This window comes from Pelodiscus sinensis, chromosome 2 (assembly GCF_049634645.1).
Source record: "Pelodiscus sinensis isolate JC-2024 chromosome 2, ASM4963464v1, whole genome shotgun sequence".
Lineage (NCBI taxonomy): Eukaryota > Metazoa > Chordata > Testudines > Trionychidae > Pelodiscus > Pelodiscus sinensis.
This window is the reverse complement of record NC_134712.1, coordinates 184,537,711-184,555,508: the sequence shown is the minus strand read 5'-3', so window position 1 is coordinate 184,555,508 and position 17,798 is coordinate 184,537,711. Positions and strand designations below refer to the sequence as shown.

The 17,798-nt window shown below is 39.7% G+C and overlaps 1 protein-coding gene across 5 annotated transcripts in view; it reads right to left on the bottom strand.

The window, feature by feature from the left end:
- Positions 1 to 17,798, bottom strand: part of GADL1 (glutamate decarboxylase like 1) — a 104,329-nt gene that overhangs the window by 69,705 nt on the left and 16,826 nt on the right. For 3 of the 5 annotated variants that reach the window (XM_025190298.2, XM_075921977.1, XM_006134301.4), the window contains exons 2-8: positions 16,447 to 16,619; positions 15,475 to 15,601; positions 12,808 to 12,898; positions 11,191 to 11,297; positions 6,795 to 6,910; positions 2,412 to 2,491; positions 2,246 to 2,300 (exon numbers count right to left, since the gene is read on the bottom strand). In XM_025190298.2, the coding sequence (XP_025046083.2) occupies positions 2,246 to 2,300; positions 2,412 to 2,491; positions 6,795 to 6,910; positions 11,191 to 11,297; positions 12,808 to 12,898; positions 15,475 to 15,601; positions 16,447 to 16,619 (749 nt within the window). Of the gene's footprint in view, positions 1 to 2,245; positions 2,301 to 2,411; positions 2,492 to 6,794; positions 6,911 to 11,190; positions 11,298 to 12,807; positions 12,899 to 14,599; positions 14,966 to 15,056; positions 15,247 to 15,474; positions 15,602 to 16,446; positions 16,620 to 17,798 lie in introns of those variants that run through there. The other 2 variants (XM_006134302.4, XM_025190299.2) reach the window with 2 other exon arrangements.

The window sequence follows — 17,798 nt, the reverse complement described above, 5'->3', positions numbered from 1 at the left end:
CCAGTCTCTAACATCCCTCTGAACTTTTGTTCATTCCTCTGTTTAAAACAAGTCATATAATCTGAAACACAACAAAGGAGCCTGAAACTAAAGTACCAAATGAAACAATACTTCTGCAATGGCAACAACTCTATTTATTTATTCATTACATTTAACAAAAAATCATTAAAGTGTCCTTGTTGGTCTGCTCCCACAGTAAATGAATAGGCAAAGGCAAAACTCACACTGAAGCCAACTAGAGGTTTGCCTGAATTAGGCCAACAGGATTGGACCCTCCCTGAATTCTTGATCATGACCATAACTTGTTTACAGTAGTAAGTAAAGGAAGCATATTTGTATTCTGCTTGCCACTATATTTAAGCAAATCCTCTTTTCTGAGCTTTTCTCCTTTTTGCTCTAAGTACCTGGTCTATTGAAATCTTGTTAGTAAAGAAGCCTACGGTTCTTGCCTATTATGTCTTACTCATGTTGGTCCCAGGATATTAGATAGACAAGGTGTGTAAGGTCATATCTTTTACTGAACCAACTACTGCTAGTGAGAAACAAGTTTTCAAATTTATACAATGTTCTTCTTCATGTCTAGGCTCTATGTAAGCTTGAAACCTGACTGAAACCAACAGAATTTGGTCCAAAAGAAGATATTACCTCTCCCATTTTGTCTCTATATTATGTTTTATAAAGTATTCATGCTCTTCTATCCCTTGTGGAATAGGAAAAAAAAAGTTCCTTGATGTATATGGGAGTCATAAGAATATTTACTATGATCGGCTGAGACACAGTCCTGTGGAAAAATTATAAAATAGAATTTCATCAAGAAAGGTACTTACAGAACCTAAAACTGAAATCAGAGAACCTTTCAAAGTGTGTGTTGTTCCCATTTCAAGGCAAATGAAACAGTAATAAATATTGATCAAAGAAAGTAAATCTGTAACCAGAACATTTTTAATAAGGAAAAATATTTTATTTTTTCTAAAAATCAGTGCAGAACAAATGGATCTACCTCTCTTCCCCCCCCCCCCCCCCGCCACTCTTGTTTTACGTGCTTTTCTTTAAAATCATCCAAAAAATCTATCAACCGTCCATTTGAGAATCCTTTTCTTACCTGAGCAAGGAATTTTTCCCCATTAGCCCAGCTAATTTATTGCTTTTTAGTTACCCAGTTTTATTTCCACTTGTGCTTTCTCCTACCTATTCACAACGAAGGAAGTGTAAGTCTTTTGCATCAGCTGTCTGAGGGAATGGAGCGAGGCAGAGAGGAATTGTTTTGCTATGCAATTAGACCCACAGTAAATCAGTATTCAGTCAACTCAATATGGTACATAGTGGAAAAACAATTCTCAATTTTTGGTGAAGGATATACCTGTAAGTCAACCCTTATTGAAAACCTTTTCTGCTGTCCATTTCTGACTTGATTGCAAATTATGGGAAAACAGGCTTAAGTGTCAGCCCTACTATGTATGCTCCAGCACATTAACATCCTAGGTCAGCAGTGGGCAACTGGCTCATAGGCTGGACACAGTTAACCAGGGTTAGCCCCTGAGAAGCCACTTCATTTACCTGAGCCTCCACCGGTACAGCCTCCCATTGACTGGCAGATTGTGGGCACACACTTTGCTAATGCTCAAAAGAGCAGCAAAATACATCATGCAATGCATAACTCTTGCCCCTGCAAAAGCTATCCCGCTCATCTTCATGGAGGGCAGGATTCCTGGAGAAACACACACTGAATGGAGTCTCTGATCCCTGTCACTGCAATAGGCAGGGTGGAATTTGGTATTTACTATACACTATGACAAGAGGCCTTTGTTTCAGATCCTTTCTAACATTTGCTGATTCTTCTGATAACTTTTTCTGATAGCAAAAGCTATCGTTAAGCTTGTTACATTCTAATCAAGAAAGCAGAGACAGCTTAAAGCAATACATTCATCAGGTCAATTTACAAAGGCTGGAGGCTGAAAGAAATAGTGGAAAAGAAGTAGTAGAATCCTTCAGGGCAGCATTACTTGATCTTGTGATCAACACTAGCAAAGGCCTTGGAAAACATTTATGGCCTTGTACAGCATATCCCCCGGAATTCCTGGCTTACTGAACATTTTGTGGCAAGCAAGTTGCACATGTCAGAAGAACATTTTCACATGAACTGCCCTATTGTAACTTTTGCTCACTCTTATTCCCTTTTCTTTCATTCAAATGCACAAACGCGCAGCCTGCATGCTCGCTCTCTCGGTCTCTTCCCCCCTCTCACCTCTTTCCTGGCCCGCTGGACTTGTTTCTCCAGTTCCTCAGGTATCATCTTACCTCTAAGGGACACAGATTTAAAACTTTTTCAGTTATGTTCAAATAGGTTACTTACTTACAGCACTACTGCATTTTAAAAGGATCAGCCCATGGCAGTGGTCTTGTTTCCATACCTTTCATCTGTGGCGATGAAGTAAATATTCTGCGTTCCTATGCCCAGAAAAGAAGCTGCCTTATTCATGGAGTAATGACACTAATTAAATGAAAAAGACATGAAAGGAGTAAACAAACAAGCAATTAAAAAAAAAACTTGGTATGGTGTACAGTGACATCAATATTTAACCAGGGCCACATCACTAACTGTACAGCCGGTCCCCGAGTTACAAATGCATCAACTTATGACCATTCGCACTTACGACCAATCTCCCAATAACCCCATTACCGACTTACGAATGCACCATCCTCACTTACGAACAGCGCAGCCGTATTTAAAAGCATGTATTCCCGACTTACAAACAAATCGAGTTACGACCAGGTGTTTGGTACGTAACCCGTTCATAAGTCAGGGACCGGCTTTATTTCCTAATGGAAACAGCAAATTGTGAGTGCTGTGCAGAAACAAGACAACTAGAGTCAGGTGACATGCACTCAATAATACAGCTGATAATGAAGCAAAGTGTAACGTGGTCCATATTTAAGATACTGATAAAAAGATACCATATCGGTCTCTTCCCATAAGCGTGCACACACAAAACCTGCTTTTCATTTACACTAAGGATGCTTTTTACACAAAGAAGCCTTAAAACATGCACTAGTGCAGTTCACACCAGTCTAGCAGTGAGAGGGACCCTTAAATTGGATTTTTATACTATGAGTGTGGTGCAAAGTGGCCTTAGTGTGAATAAGAACCAACTCAACAATCTCTGCACTGCAGTTTTTCTTCTGTTTAATGCAGGGGTGGATGATAATTTTCTCAGTGGGAACCACTTCATGAATTTCACAATGTGGTCATGGGCTGGCTCCACACCCCCAGAAAGATGGGGCCTGGGAGGGAAGAGGCAGGGGTGGTAACTAGCCTCCCCCCAGAGTTGTCTGGACTGGAGGCTTTGAATTAAAAAACCCAGCAAAGGGCTCATGGCTCCCAGCCCCGCAGTTACCATGTTGCCTGGCAGCCGTGTGGGGTTGCTGCTGCTATTTAAAAGGCTCGCAGCTCCAGCCTGCCAGGATAGTGCCACAGTCGGGAGCCAGGAAAATTTAAATAGGCTTCTGCTGCCTGAGCCATTGCCTGGAAATTTGGTGGCTGGGGCAGCAGGATATAAATAGGAAGCGGCCAGATGCAGTCTGGGGGCCGGATCAAAGCATTAGGCAGGCTGAATCCAGCCCTCAGGCTGCATTCTGCCCAGCCTGGTTTAATGCAAAGATTCAAAGTTTCATATTTTACTGTATTTCTAAGTGTCATCTTTGTGACCTAGGACCTGACTACTCATGGAGTTACTGTCAGTGTGTGGGACACTTATTCCAAAATAAGAGTGCCTTGTTCTACTTTAGCTTAGTTCACTGTCACAGTTAGTTATTGCTCTTCAAATTCACACCGTGCCTTAAATCCAAATTAATTTTTAAGTGTAGACAATCACTTTGGATTTGATCCTGCAAGGTACTGAGAAGCACTTGTAAAATACAGAATGCATTCATCTCTCATAGAAGCTACTGGATATAGTTATAGATGGACTCTCAGCAATTCACACAAGCTCTTAGCACCTTGCAGGTTTAAGGCTTGTCCTAAATCTGAAATGGTATTTTAGAATCGCTCTTATTGGAAATCAGAAGAAAATTCTTCATGCTGTTTTTTGGGGGTTAAAATAATACCTATTCCAACAACCCTGAAGATGCCTAGAATTGTTTCTTATACAGGAGGTGAAGCCAGGTGGTTAATTAGTTCAATTTTCTTCCAAAGGGTTCACACAAATGCAGTTACAGAAGAACATAATTATGAAAAATGTACAGCACTTTAATGTGTGGGTATGAATATATTAAGGGTATTCAAACTTGTCACGCTTATTTTGAGGAGATGGATCATCTCAAAGGGTTTTCTCCTTTTTTTAAAAACAAAGAAGATTCCCCCAACCCCCTTCAACTAAATGCACACAAAATACTAACAGCTAATATCAGTCAATATTAAAAATGTTTAATTTTCTAACATGACACATTCACAAAACCTTTAGGACTCATTCATTTAGACTATTGCAAGAATAATAGCACACATTGGTGGATAATTAATCTTGTATAACATCAAATTACATCACAAACTGGTGATATATAGCTGCAAAGTTTTTTGTTCATGAAAGATTTGGACTTCAGCAATAGAATTTCAAATGACTTCCGAATGTTTAAATAAATAATGAAATAACAGTAATAAAAAAGCTAGCTTATAACACTCACTTTTACCACTAAATTTGCCTTTTACCATTTTAAGTTCAAATGAAACCCATAACATTGAGTCACTGGAAACAATCAAATTGATCCAGAAAGCAATTAGACTTGCAAAATCTATAAATTACTAGGCAAAAGGAGATCCCTGAATCATAGATCTTTTTATGAAATATGGGGGGGGGGGGGGACACAAAAGGAAGAAGGTAAATACAGCTTCAGCATTTGAGATACCGAGAGAGGAAAAAATGAGAACTGACTGAATGCCCCCCACAAGGAAAACAACATGAAGATGCATCATTTCTGGATTTTAAGAGTCCAGTCAGCTCCCACTGAAATGGGAGTTATTCCACGGATTTCAGTTGGAGGAAAAAGAAGTTTTAAGTGTACAGCCAGAAGCTATTGCTGTAAAGAGGATAAGAGTTGTGCTGAAACATAGCTTTTGAGTGCTTACATCACCGGATTAAAAGAAAAAATCTCCAAAATATACTGGCTGCAGAGATCTCTCTTATTATTTGCCAACTGCACTAATATAATACGTTACACAGCACCATTTTAGCAAAAGATGTACAGGTACTTAAAGAAACTACAGTCAGTCTACACAGTATCAATCCATGTATCACAGGGCTCAGAGTTCCCACTTTAAGCAAGCTCTTTGTGGTTTTCTTTTGAGGGAGATATAATATCTGCAATCATTCAGGTGGGAAGAAAAAACCCTCTTTCAAAGCACAAGACTAATCTGAACACCAGTACATTTAAAATGTGGATGAGGAATTATTTTGACTAGTGAATAGAAGATTTAATATTTTTGTTATAATTTCTAACACACTGTAACCATATCCTGTACTAAAAGACAGAATAAAAATTAATATTTTCTTGTTTATGAAAAGTTCTGTCTCTTTCTTCCTAAATTGGTAAAAGTTCTAGCACTTCTGTACAACGTTAATTATAATATCTTTAGTTAATTTAACAAATGCTAGAGGCACAGGCAGAAGTACTGTGTACATCAGACCCCAGAGAGAAAGGAAGGATGGTCATTAAACTGGGTTTCCAGACAGGTGAGTTCAGTCCCTGGCACTACCACACAATTTTTATTTTATCTTGGGCAAGCCATGGCATCTTCCTGAGTCCAAGTTCTCATCTGAAAAACTGCTTTGTCCACTAAGATTGTCGGTTGTAAGCACTTAAGGGAAGGGCATGTAGTATTACTATATTTGTGTGTGTTTCCAAGCAAAATGGGGCATAGATCTCCACTGGGGCTTCTAGCTACTATTGTAACAGAAGTTATTATTAATAATAAATTATTATTATTATTACTATTATTATTATACCACCTGCACCAATCTAATCTCAAATACAACAATACTCAACCTAGTTTCTTTAAAGGGTTGTGAATGTGCCAAAGCGCCAGGGGCAGAGATGTAGGTGGGAGAAAAGAGGCTCTAATTAAAAGCTGAAGTCCTGAAGGAGGATTAGTGCCAGTAGGCATCCCTCCTACTCCAGTCTCTCACCTGAGTTTTGCATATGCTGTGTTTGAAAGCTTTAAAAATAGAAGACATTTTTAGATTCTTTTAGATTTTAGAGGCTTTTAGCAGGTGTGTTTTTTTTAAAAGAGCTTTGGTAAAGGATTATGCCAGGATACTTTTTGCTGGGTTTGATGGTCCACCACATGCAAGATGTGTTCAGAGCCAGTGGAGAAGGGGGGCTGCAGGGAGCCAGTTGATTGCCTGGTCCCAATGTAAGCTCAAGCTTCAAGAAAGCAGTTTTAAGTAACATTAATGAAGGATGTTCCTGCTACATCTTATTAAAGTGGGAAATGAGGCATAGCCAAGCTCTGTTTCACCACAACCTTTCCCCTTCCTGACCCTGACACAACTTTTCCTTCTTCCAACAGAGTTTGGCAAGAAGTAACAAATCCATTCCCATTATTTTCCACTCATGGAGCATTTTTCTGAGCTGGGGGAATTCACCACCAGCCATCTACACCCACCCATGTTTCACACCGTATATTGACAATCATTTGATTATGCTTGGAACAGCATTAGTCACACAATCAAACAGTGCATATGCAGAAGAAAAAATGTTCATTATTTTTAAATCTATAATGACAATGGGTGCAATTTATTTACCTCTTCTGATGCAAAAAGAACCAGTCTTGGCAATCCTGAAAGCCCCTTTTCCTTTATCTCAGGACAATACTTATACCTAGCTAAGTTCATAGCATACATATTAGAAACAGAGCCTCCTGTAAAAACAAAACACACGCATTCATTTATTATATTTTAGTCTTTGGAAAAAACAAGTAACTCTTGGCATACACTTTGTCAACCACTTGAAAGATGAGAGAAGAAAAGGAGGCTTTCCTGCCTGCTTGGAAGATTAACAGATTTGGGCTGTAGTGGACCAAATGACAAGGGAATGATCACTGAAACCAAGAAGTCCTCATAGAGGATGCCCTACCAGCAATTCCTTCTTGTATGCATTGTGGGAGCTCCAAGTCCAGCGCCTCCAATTATCTCAATTGTGGCAATACACCATGGAGAGAGAGATGGTCCCTCAGGCAACCAGGTCTCAAACCACTTAGGGAGGAAAGAGCCAATTAGGAAAAACTGGAAGGAATAGAAGATCTTTGGGAGAAGATCTGGAAGGGAAATGAAAGATCTCAAGGAGATAGAGAGGATTTTTATAAGATTGGCTTATGCAATTAAATTCAGTTTTATGAAAGCTGGAAAAGAAAGATGCAATTCATTTACTAAAGAATCTTTTGGTGTTTTCATAAGGTTTTGAGTAAATTTGCTGTAACACGCTACAGAATATGCCAGTGTCTTTCCAAACATATGCACAGACTCTAAGACATATATTTCCAATGTCTATAATTATGGTTAATTTACGTTTCTACCACTTATTAGTGAGATAGATTAATTATTCCTCATCCCTTCCACTAATTTTAAAATTTGCTTCTCTTACTCAAGAAGCAGGTTGGACAATTTCATTGCTTGCTTTCTTGTCACTAATAATTCCGTATAGGAAGACTTTGGGGATACACCGTTGCATTCCTTTCTCCCCATACACCTGTAGCTGACATAGATTGACAATATAATGCTACTTGTTTAAAATATATTAAAATGTAGGTTTTAAAACAATTAATCCAGAAATATTTCATGCTTTACCAACTCATATCAAGACAGTAGCACACCAAAAGAAGTTTGCTCACCCCAGTTCTAAGATAAATATTGACACCCAAAACGTAAGAAGTGCACACATAGGTGTACCTTTCACACCACTGACTGGCTTCCATGCAGATAGTTACAAAGATGTTGGCAGAAGAGAAAAGAAACCAAGATTGGCCTTCAGGAAACATAATAGCTGAGCACAAGTGGTGAAAGTGAGTGAGGGTGAGTTAGAGCAAGCGACAGAGGGCGAGGGAGGGTAACAATACACACTGACATAAGGATGTAACTTAGATAGGGCCACGATAAGGTGGGTGCATAATTGGCTGGATAACCGTAGTCAGAGAGTGGTTGTTAACGGTTCTAAATCCTGCTGGAAAGGGATAACAAGTGGAGTTCCTCAAGGGTCTGTTTTGGGACCCGTACTGTTCAATATCTTCATCAATGATGTAGATATTGGGATAGAGAGTACGCTTATTAAGTTTGCAGATGATACCAAACTGGGTGGGGTTGCGACTTCTTTGGAGGATAGGGACATAATTCAGAATGACCTTAGCAAGTTAGAGAAATGGTCGGAGGTAAACAGGATGAGGTTTAATAGAGAGAAATGCAAAGTGCTCCACTTAGGAAGGAACAATCAGTTCCATACATACAAGATGGGAAGCGACTGTCTAGGAAGGAGCATGGCGGAAAGGGATCTAGGGGTCATAGTGGACCACAAGTTGAATATGAGTCAACAGTGTGATGCTGTTGCAAAAAAAGCAAATATGATTCTAGGTTGTATTAACAGGTGTGTTGTAAGCAAAACTCGTGAAGTCATTCTGCCGCTCTACTCTGCACTAGTTAGGCCTCAGCTGGAGTACTGTGTCCAGTTCTGGGCGCCACATTTCAAGAAAGATGTGGAGAAATTGGAAAGGGTACAGAGAAGAGCGACAAGAATGATTAAAGGTTTAGAGAACATGACCTATGAAGCCAGGCTTCATGAACTGGGCTTGTTTAGTTTGGAAAAAAGAAGATTAAGGGGGGACATGATAGCGGCTTTCAAATATCTAAAAGGGTGTCACAAGGAGGAAGGAGAAAATTTGTTCCTCTTGGTTTCTGAGGACAGGACAAGGAGTAATGGGCTTAAAGTGCAGCAGGGGAGGTTTAGATTGGACATTAGGAAAAAATTCCTAACTGTCAGGGTGGTCAAATATTGGAATAAATTGCCAAGGGAGGTGGTGGAATCTCCCTCTCTGGAGATATTTAAGAACAGGTTAGATAGACATCTGTCAGGGATGGTGTAGACGGAGCTTGATCCTGCCTTGAGGGCAGGGGGCTGGACTCGATGACCTCTCGAGGTCCCTTCCAGTCCTATGATTCTATGATTCTATGTAAAATACAGGGGTGCATTGCATCGGACTCTTATGTGGGTGCATGGGTCAGGCATTTTGCACAAGGCACAGGCACAACAACACGCCCTATACTAGGGATTGGCAGCTAAATCAAAGGCTGATTGCCAACTGTCTAACCACACAAATACAAAAACCCTTGCCCTGCCCCTAGGCCAGGGATGGCCAACCCATTAGAGACAAAGAGCCAAAATAGTGGTGGATACAGCGCAAAGAGCCGAGGAAAAAAGTTGTTCAGAAAAAAAAAAAAACCCACAGTTTGTCCTTTTAAGAGCAGAGCAGGCATTGCCCTTTAAAAGTGGCCATTTTGAAGTCTGCATGGGACGCCGTGACTCCAGGTCAGTCTCTTTCAGAGAGAAACATGCTGCCCCTTTAAGAGCCGCGAGTGTGGGAGCCGCACATTTTTTCTTTGAAGAGCCACATGCGGCTCACGAGCAGCGGGTTGGCCACCCCTGCCGTAGGCCATGCCCCTGCCATACCCCTTCTCTGAAGCCTTGCCCCATGCTCACTCCACCCCCCTCCCTCCAGCCCTCTGTTGCTCAGTTTCCCCAACCCTCACTCACTTTTACCACACTGGGGCAGGAGGTTGGGGTGCAGGAGAGAGATGAGGGCTCTAAGAGAGTGTTAGAGTGTGGGAGGGGCACACAGCTCTGGGAAGGAGTTTGAGTGCAGGTACAAGCTCTGGACTGGGGCAGGGAGTTGGGGAGCAGAATTAGGTGCGGGTGTGGCATCTAGGAGGATGTATGTGTGTGAGGAGTGAGGGATGTGGGCTCTCAGGGGGGAGTTTGGGTGCAAGCTCTGAACTGGAATGGGTGGTTGGGATGTGGGAAGAGGTGGGGCCTCTGGGAGGAAGTTTGTGTACAGACTTAGGGCTGGGACAGAGGGTTGGGGTTCAAGATCCAGCCAGGAGGTGCTTACCTTGGGCAGCTCCCAAAAGTGACTAGCACATTCCTCTGGAAGCAACTCTTATGCAAAGGGGCCAAGTAGCTCTGTGCGCTGGCCCTGCTTGTGGGCACCGCCCTCACAGCTGCCATTGGCTGTAGTTCCCAGCCAATAGACACTGTAGAGTCAGCACTTGGGGCAAGGGCAAGTGCACAAAAACCTCCCCTTCCATCCCCCATCCCATAGCCACTGCAGGAACATGCTGGACATTTTTAGGAGCAGTGTGGGACCAAGGCAGGCAAAGAGTCTGCCTCAGCCCACCTCTGGACTGTTAGCAAGCTAAATTCCCTTAGACTGGCTTCAGTAGCCTTCAGGAGATCTAACCCAAATCCAGAAAACTCCCGGTGAAACCAACATGGTTGGCAACCCTACTGTCCCCTTCTTACTAATCACTGGAGCTGGCTAGCAGTTAGGCAGGGAACATGGCAGGACAATGCAGTGTATGCACCCCTGCTACATGCTCCAGAAGTGCAATCGCTCTCTGAAGCTGTACAACGTCACCCCACATCTCAGTGCAGACCTCTATGTAAACTACATAATAGCTGTGAATGCACTGCATGGAGATTTCCTGCAAAATATATTTGGTAAAGCACTTGTAGGCCACTGAAATTATGATCACTTTAAATGGCCCAATCTTGTTCATGCTGTCCTAGAACTGGAGCCTGAGCTTACTGCCCACTCAGGTCACTGAAGAAGAGCTTGCTATTGATATTAATGAGAACGAGGTGGGCTCCAGTTTCAGGGGCTCTAGAATTCGTTCCACGTAAGTTTTTAAATTGAGCCATACAGTTGTTCTTGTTTAATGCGATTGCACAGATTCATAAAATATTTATTATTATTTTAAATAGCAGCCTGGGTAAAACAACTTTATTAAAGCCAAAAATCCTTGCATAATTTGATTTTGTATGCTTTTTTGAGTACACTATACAAATTAAACAATCACAAAATTCCTAAATCTGTATCTCTCTGCATTTTCTATAGGTTAGCTTGAAATTCAAAAGTTGGACAGCCCTCATCCTTACCTGGATTAAATATGCCATCACCTTCTTTCCAACCTATGAACTCAATCATTCTCTTCAGGACGGCTTCTTCCACTAACAAAAACACGGGGGACACCTCATATGTATATCTAAATAAATATAAAAGTATCATGATTGGTGATAGACTACAGAACTCATGACAACAGGATGTCATAGAGAGTAAGAATTTAGCAAGATTGAAAGAGAGACTGGAGATTAAGATGGTTAACAAGAATATCCAAAGTTTATAATATTAATGATAAAAAAGTTTTTTTGGGGCCAGGGGGAGAGAGAAAATATCCTTCTACAGAATTTAAACCAATTTCCAGCTATTAGGGGTTAGGAAAGTCTTCCCTCGATGGCAGTTTAGCCCACTTCAATCTACTATGCAGTTTCCTCTGAAGCATCTGGGGCTGAATTTCAATATACCAATGGGCTAATCCAGTATGGCCATTTACTCTATTCCTAACAGCATCATAACACCAACCTTTACAGTTTCAAAGTAATGCATAAGGATTTGAGTTATGTGACTCGTATTAAGCGAACGCCTAAACCGTACACTACTGGGAAAATGTACCCATTATATGTAAGTTGTGTTTTTGTTTCCTACATCTAATACATTTTCCTGCCCAATCGAGAAGCCATTTGTGTTCAGTTCAATGCAGACCATTTCAGAGGAGATGCATACACTGTGCTCTCTCGTGATAGCTTTACTTTTGTGCTTTTTTATTGTACTGTTCTCTTCATCAAAAACAAAAGTTACTCAGGTTGAAAATGTTTATGGAAAATTTAACACTTATGAATGTAACTAGACAGATTTTTGTGGGTGCTGAACTGTGGAGGACCTCTTGTGGCTTCTATGGTTTGGCAAAAATAATACTGAAGATTCTCCCATCTGAAGCAATCGTTCTTGGACCCTAGACTTCAGTTCCAACTTCTCCTTATTGCTTGCATATATACATCTACAACATTTGTGCAAATTCATTGTGGTGCCCATACTTAATATTATGTGGAGCAAATACTAACGGTGGCTGTGCCACTGAGCATGCTTACAACAGTTGAGCTAACATCAGTCCTAAGTTTGGTGTTTTAAAATTGATCTAGTCCCAAAATGGGAAAAAGTTTATTTAAGGACAAATAATGTTGGGATGAAATAAAAGTGGACCACTGTAGCATTTCATGCCAAACACATCAAAAACAATAACCAATATTAACATTTGTCCTTGCTGCACCTTGAACACACAGCAAATTTTCAAATTGCCATTATAATTGCATAAATCACAAACACCAGCAGTGAAGGTACCTTGAATTTATCTAAATAGCATATCTAAGTCCCTAAAAAAACAAATTTCCAGATAAAGCGAATATCAAAGAAAAGACCCTTCAGTGGGGGATCTTTACTCCCAAATTAAAACTCTCATACTGAAACAGGCTCCATAATCTTAGCGAAGTATATGTTTATGTGATGCAGAAACAAACTCTGTTATTATCCCCCAAGTTCCTGCTAGATGTCCTCTGTGTTAAATGTAAACAGAAACCTGAAGTGGGTATTCATAATTTTGGGAATGTTGAAATAGGGGTCCAGGGTCATTTCACTGAGTGCAAAAGAGGTACACTTACACACTTGGGTTTAATGCTTCTGTAATGAAACGAGCCACTAAAGAGTAATAATCAATACCAGCGTACAATTGGTTGAAAAATCTTGGATGATCTGCAGATTTAAAAATGAAACATAAGTATTCCAATATACATAACAAGTGAAAATAAACATAACATCATCTCTACTGTACGTATGTATATAGATTAAAACATACTACATGGACAAACAGCAGCATTTTTCTTTATTATCCATGTGACTCTCTTCTTTCCTCAGATTGGCCAAGTTTTCACAAAGGGTAAATTTCACAACTGTGTTAAAAGAAGGAGTAACTGGGACTTAAATAGTATCTATGCCTCATGCTGGCCTTCTACATGGAAGTGAATGTATTAAGGTTGCTTGGAAAACTTTCTGCTGAAACTTTTGAAGGAAAACTTGGTTAGTTTAAACAAAAGCTTTCATAGAAAGTACTATTTTTTCCTTCAAACATTTTTAATGTTTGTACTGGAAAAGTGAAAGCTTTTTGTTGAAAACCAAAGAAATGTTCAAATTTAGTTTTGATCCACAAAAAAAAATCCAATGAAAATATCAACAAATACAATTTTTCTCATTTTCATTCATATTTTCTGCTGAAAAGTACCACCATTTTCTGACCAATTTCAGAATTTACATATACAGCCTCATCTTGTGAGGCAGGATTTGAGGGCAACTTCACTCTGCATTCTGTCTTTGGCTTCCTAAATTTCACTTTCCATTTTGACCCTGCACTTAACTTTACTTCAGCTATGACTGGCCTATCTCAGCTATGACTGGCCTATTTTTTTCAATTCTTGGTCATTTCTCACACTGCAGTGAAACTATATGGGTTAGTTGGACTAACAACAGGATTTGGACACAAATGGAATAATATTATAGATAATTTTCCATCTTCCCTATCTGTGTTCTTCTTTCATATCACTCCCTGCCAACCTGAGGGGACTTTTTTATTTTTTTAAATTTCCCTATTTCATTGCTTTAATGAGCCAACCAACCTCTCTTGAAACATTTTTCTAAATATCTCTTTTTAAAATCGTGTTTCTTTCTTTTACCAGAATTTCTGAGATATAGAGAATAAAAGATAAACGATCTTTTACCTTATTACCTTAATTTAAGTGGCACCATATCGGGGTGCTGAAATATTAAATAAATAACAATAATGAGAAATTATGTAAAAGTAATCTAAAAATTCTGATAATAAAAGCAACTCAATTCAGGGTCCAGGCTACCATCTGGATTATAGTTCACCACATTGTAACTCTATAGTTATTATGACAGAGTGAATTCATGACAGCCTCAAATCTGAAGCTTTTGCTAGCTTTTATAGTTAGGTTAATATTATTTGTGCATCTGGCTTTTGTACTGAATTTCTTTTTTAAGGTGGCATAGTGCAACAAATGAAAATGTAAAGAAAAATTACAAAATGAAGATAATACAGTATATTCCAATGACATTGTAATGACATCTGCATATTAATATTGCATGAGACTCTTCAGATAAGCACTGCTAATTTCTGTGTTCTTCAAAAACATATGCTCACTCCTATTAATTATTTTTTGTTTTATTCTGTGGCAACAGCCTCTTTAGCAGGAAGCATACCCAGTAAATTATATCAAATGTCCTTCACACCTTCTGAAATACACTTTGAGTATAGGATATATAGCTGTGCTTCTGAAATTCTAATGATGCTTTTGATACACCACCCTATTTCCTAAACAGACATTACTCATTTCTTTCTGTTGATTTTTGGTTATATAAAATGCTTTTCATCAAGGTTACCTGGACGGGGCCAATCTTGCAAGGTACTGGGTGCCTTTTCTGAGATGCTGAGCACTATCTCCCATTATCTTGAGCAGGAATTATGACTGATCAACATTATACCAGGAGTTACTCAGCACATATCAGAATTATACTCCAGGTTAAATTTGTATCCACTTGTGAAAAAGCCAGTATATACCTCAGTCAACCTGCTTACATTTAAAAAAGTGATTTAAAGCATGCATTAAGATTTTGATTCTCTTTTGCAAACAGACTGTTTGCTATATGGTAACAGAAAATGCAATGCAATTATTTACCCACAGGCTGACTTTACCTTGCCTTATTTGCATCAGATGGCAGTGACTATGACATCACTACTCACCAATCAGACAGCAGGAAGTCCTATGCAAAGGCCTTGGGGATTCATAAAGATCTTTCTCCTGCCTGATTTGGTAAATTGTTATATCATATTCCATACCTGTCTAGAGGCCAAAGGTGTCTTTCAAGAGACTTTAGAATAGCAGAGTCTCCCATTAACATCAATGGTAATCCCTCGCAGGATTTTTTAATGTCATCATACAGATTTTAGTTCCCCTCAGAAATCCATCTGATCACTGTGAGGATCCAGGTGGCTTGGCAGGTATGATACTCTCATTTTACAATAAGGACTAGATATGAAGGAGAGAAGAATTACTTATGCCAGCATTTACTCGAACAGCTACAGAACAGCCAATGAAAGCATTCATCTGCTTTCATATGGTTACAGGCAGGTAGAAAATGTTGACATAGCAAAACATCACCTTATTTCCTGAAGGGCAACAGAACTTAGGAGAAAATACCCTGACTTCAGAGTTTGGGGGATAATAAGGTAACACAATTAGAACTCAAATTCCTACTAGTTTTGACGCTGTATCGTATAATGTCCTGGCAAAGTTGCAAGAGTTTCTGATGGGGCTCTCCGGTATCCCTCATTTCCAGATCGAGAAGTTTTTTCAGTTTTTCAGGGGGCTGCCATTCACAAACCTAGTGATAAGGAAAATGCCAGCAATGAATACATGATGGCTGAGGTGAAGACAAATGTTATGGCAATAAAACCTCACTCCACAATGGATTCGGTAATGACCTCCAAAGAAAACCGCACTTAAAAGTACACTACGCTGAAGACTGACTGTAACAATGGCCTCATGGGATCCTATCTTTATTGAGTCTCAGGGACTTCCTGCTCAAACTTGTTCTGCTTAAAAGCAAAACCATTATTTTTAAAACTGTCAGAGATGCAAACTCAACCTGGTATCTGGAAATCAAGATGAGTTGCTCCTGGTTTGTATAATCTTTATTAGGTGTAATAAATCTACAAGCCAAATTCTGTCCTCTGCTGCACTTCTGCAATCCCACTGTCAAGTCCTGCTGTGCCAGGAATATAAAGCTGGCTCATGCAGCCCACAAATGGGCAAGGCCTACCTGTCTAGCACCTCTCTCAAATAGCCTCAGCAAATAAGGGCACTATGGAACCCAGATCAGTCTGTAATGCTGCGCTCCTTCAGTGGTAACATAGCCACCCTTCCTCAGATGCTCCTACAGGCTCAGCAAACTCAAGGGTAAATTTGGTTCCAGGACAAAAACATTTTAGCATTTCAAAAGTAAAATAGGGAACATTTTCTTGCAAATGTGCATCATGCTATTAAAAAGTTACATGATGCCATATTTCTAAATCCAGACTGCAATATTTTATTTCAAAGCCTACTCACACACTCACAGCAAGTTCAATGCCATTTATGTTCAATAAAACTCAGATTTCTTGGAAAGCTGAAGTTTTTAATCACTCATATTTATTCCAGTATATTTTCAAACCAATTCCAAGGCTTTACCTTCTCTGTTACATCAGCAGCTTTCTGTACAACCTCTTCCATTATTATCTTACATGCCTCTTCAACAAATTTCTCTCCTGCTTTGGAATCTGTTATCGGGCCATTCAGAATGACACCATTCACCAAGACAGCATTCTTCTTCCTCTGGAATACTTCCTGTTTGTTATTATCAACTGTAAAAAGAAATATCACTCAGTTAAAGTGATGCTTGACCAATTAAATCAGTGGTTCTCAATGAGGGGTAAATGCACCTCTAGGGGTACACAAAGATCTTCCAGATGGAAGATCAACTCATTCAGGTATTTGCCTAGTTTTGCAATAGGCTACATAAAAAGCACTCTGAACACAGTACAAATAAAATGTAATAGATGATTTGTTTATACTGTTCTATACACTACACACTGAAATGGAAGTGCAATATTTTATATTCCAACTGATTTATTTTATAATTATATGGTAAAAATGAGAAAGTCAGCATTTTTTCAGTAATAGCGTGATGTGACTAGGGATGTTAAAATGTGTTTAAGTAACCATGTAACCACTGAAAATGTCAGCAGTTACACATGATGGCTACGTCTAGACTGGCATGATTTTCCGGAAATGCTTTTAACAGAAAAGTTTTCCGTTAAAAGCATTTTTGGAACAGAGTGTATAGATTGGCACGGACGCTTTTCCGCAAAAGCACTTTTTGCAGAAAAGCGTCCGCGGCCAATCTAGACGCGCTTTTGCGCAAAAAATCCCCGATCGCCATTTTCGCTATTGGGGCTTTTTTGCACAAAACAAATCTCAGCTGTCTACACTGGCCCTTTTGCGCAAAAGGTACTTTTGCCTGAATGGGAGCAGCATAGAATTTCCGCAAAAAGCACTGATTTCTTACAGTAGGAAGTCAGTGCTTTTGTGGAAATTCAAGCGGCCAGTGTAGACAGCTGGCAAGTTTTTCCGGAAAAGCGGCTGATTTTCCGGAAAAACTGGCCAGTTAAGACGCAGCCATGCAGTAGAGGGGGGAACCGTCTTTTAAGCCAGCTCCCCACAAGTACAGGGAGTCTGCGTGTAATCACGAAGATTAACCAATGAGCCCAGGCTCATCAATTAACTGTGTATACAGTTATACTTTCACATCCCTATATGTGAAACCTTTGTATTTTTATGTTTGATTTTATGAGTTTTTAAAAGAGGTAAAATGTGGAGTAAAACAAATCAGACTCCTGAAAGGACTACAGTCATCTGGAAAGGTTGTGAGAGTCACTGAGCTAAATCTGAGCCACTGTAATTACTAAAGTCCTTACAGAAATGGTTGCCATGGACTTTTGCACACATCAAGAAAGCAGAATTAGACCCTAGAATAGGAAAGG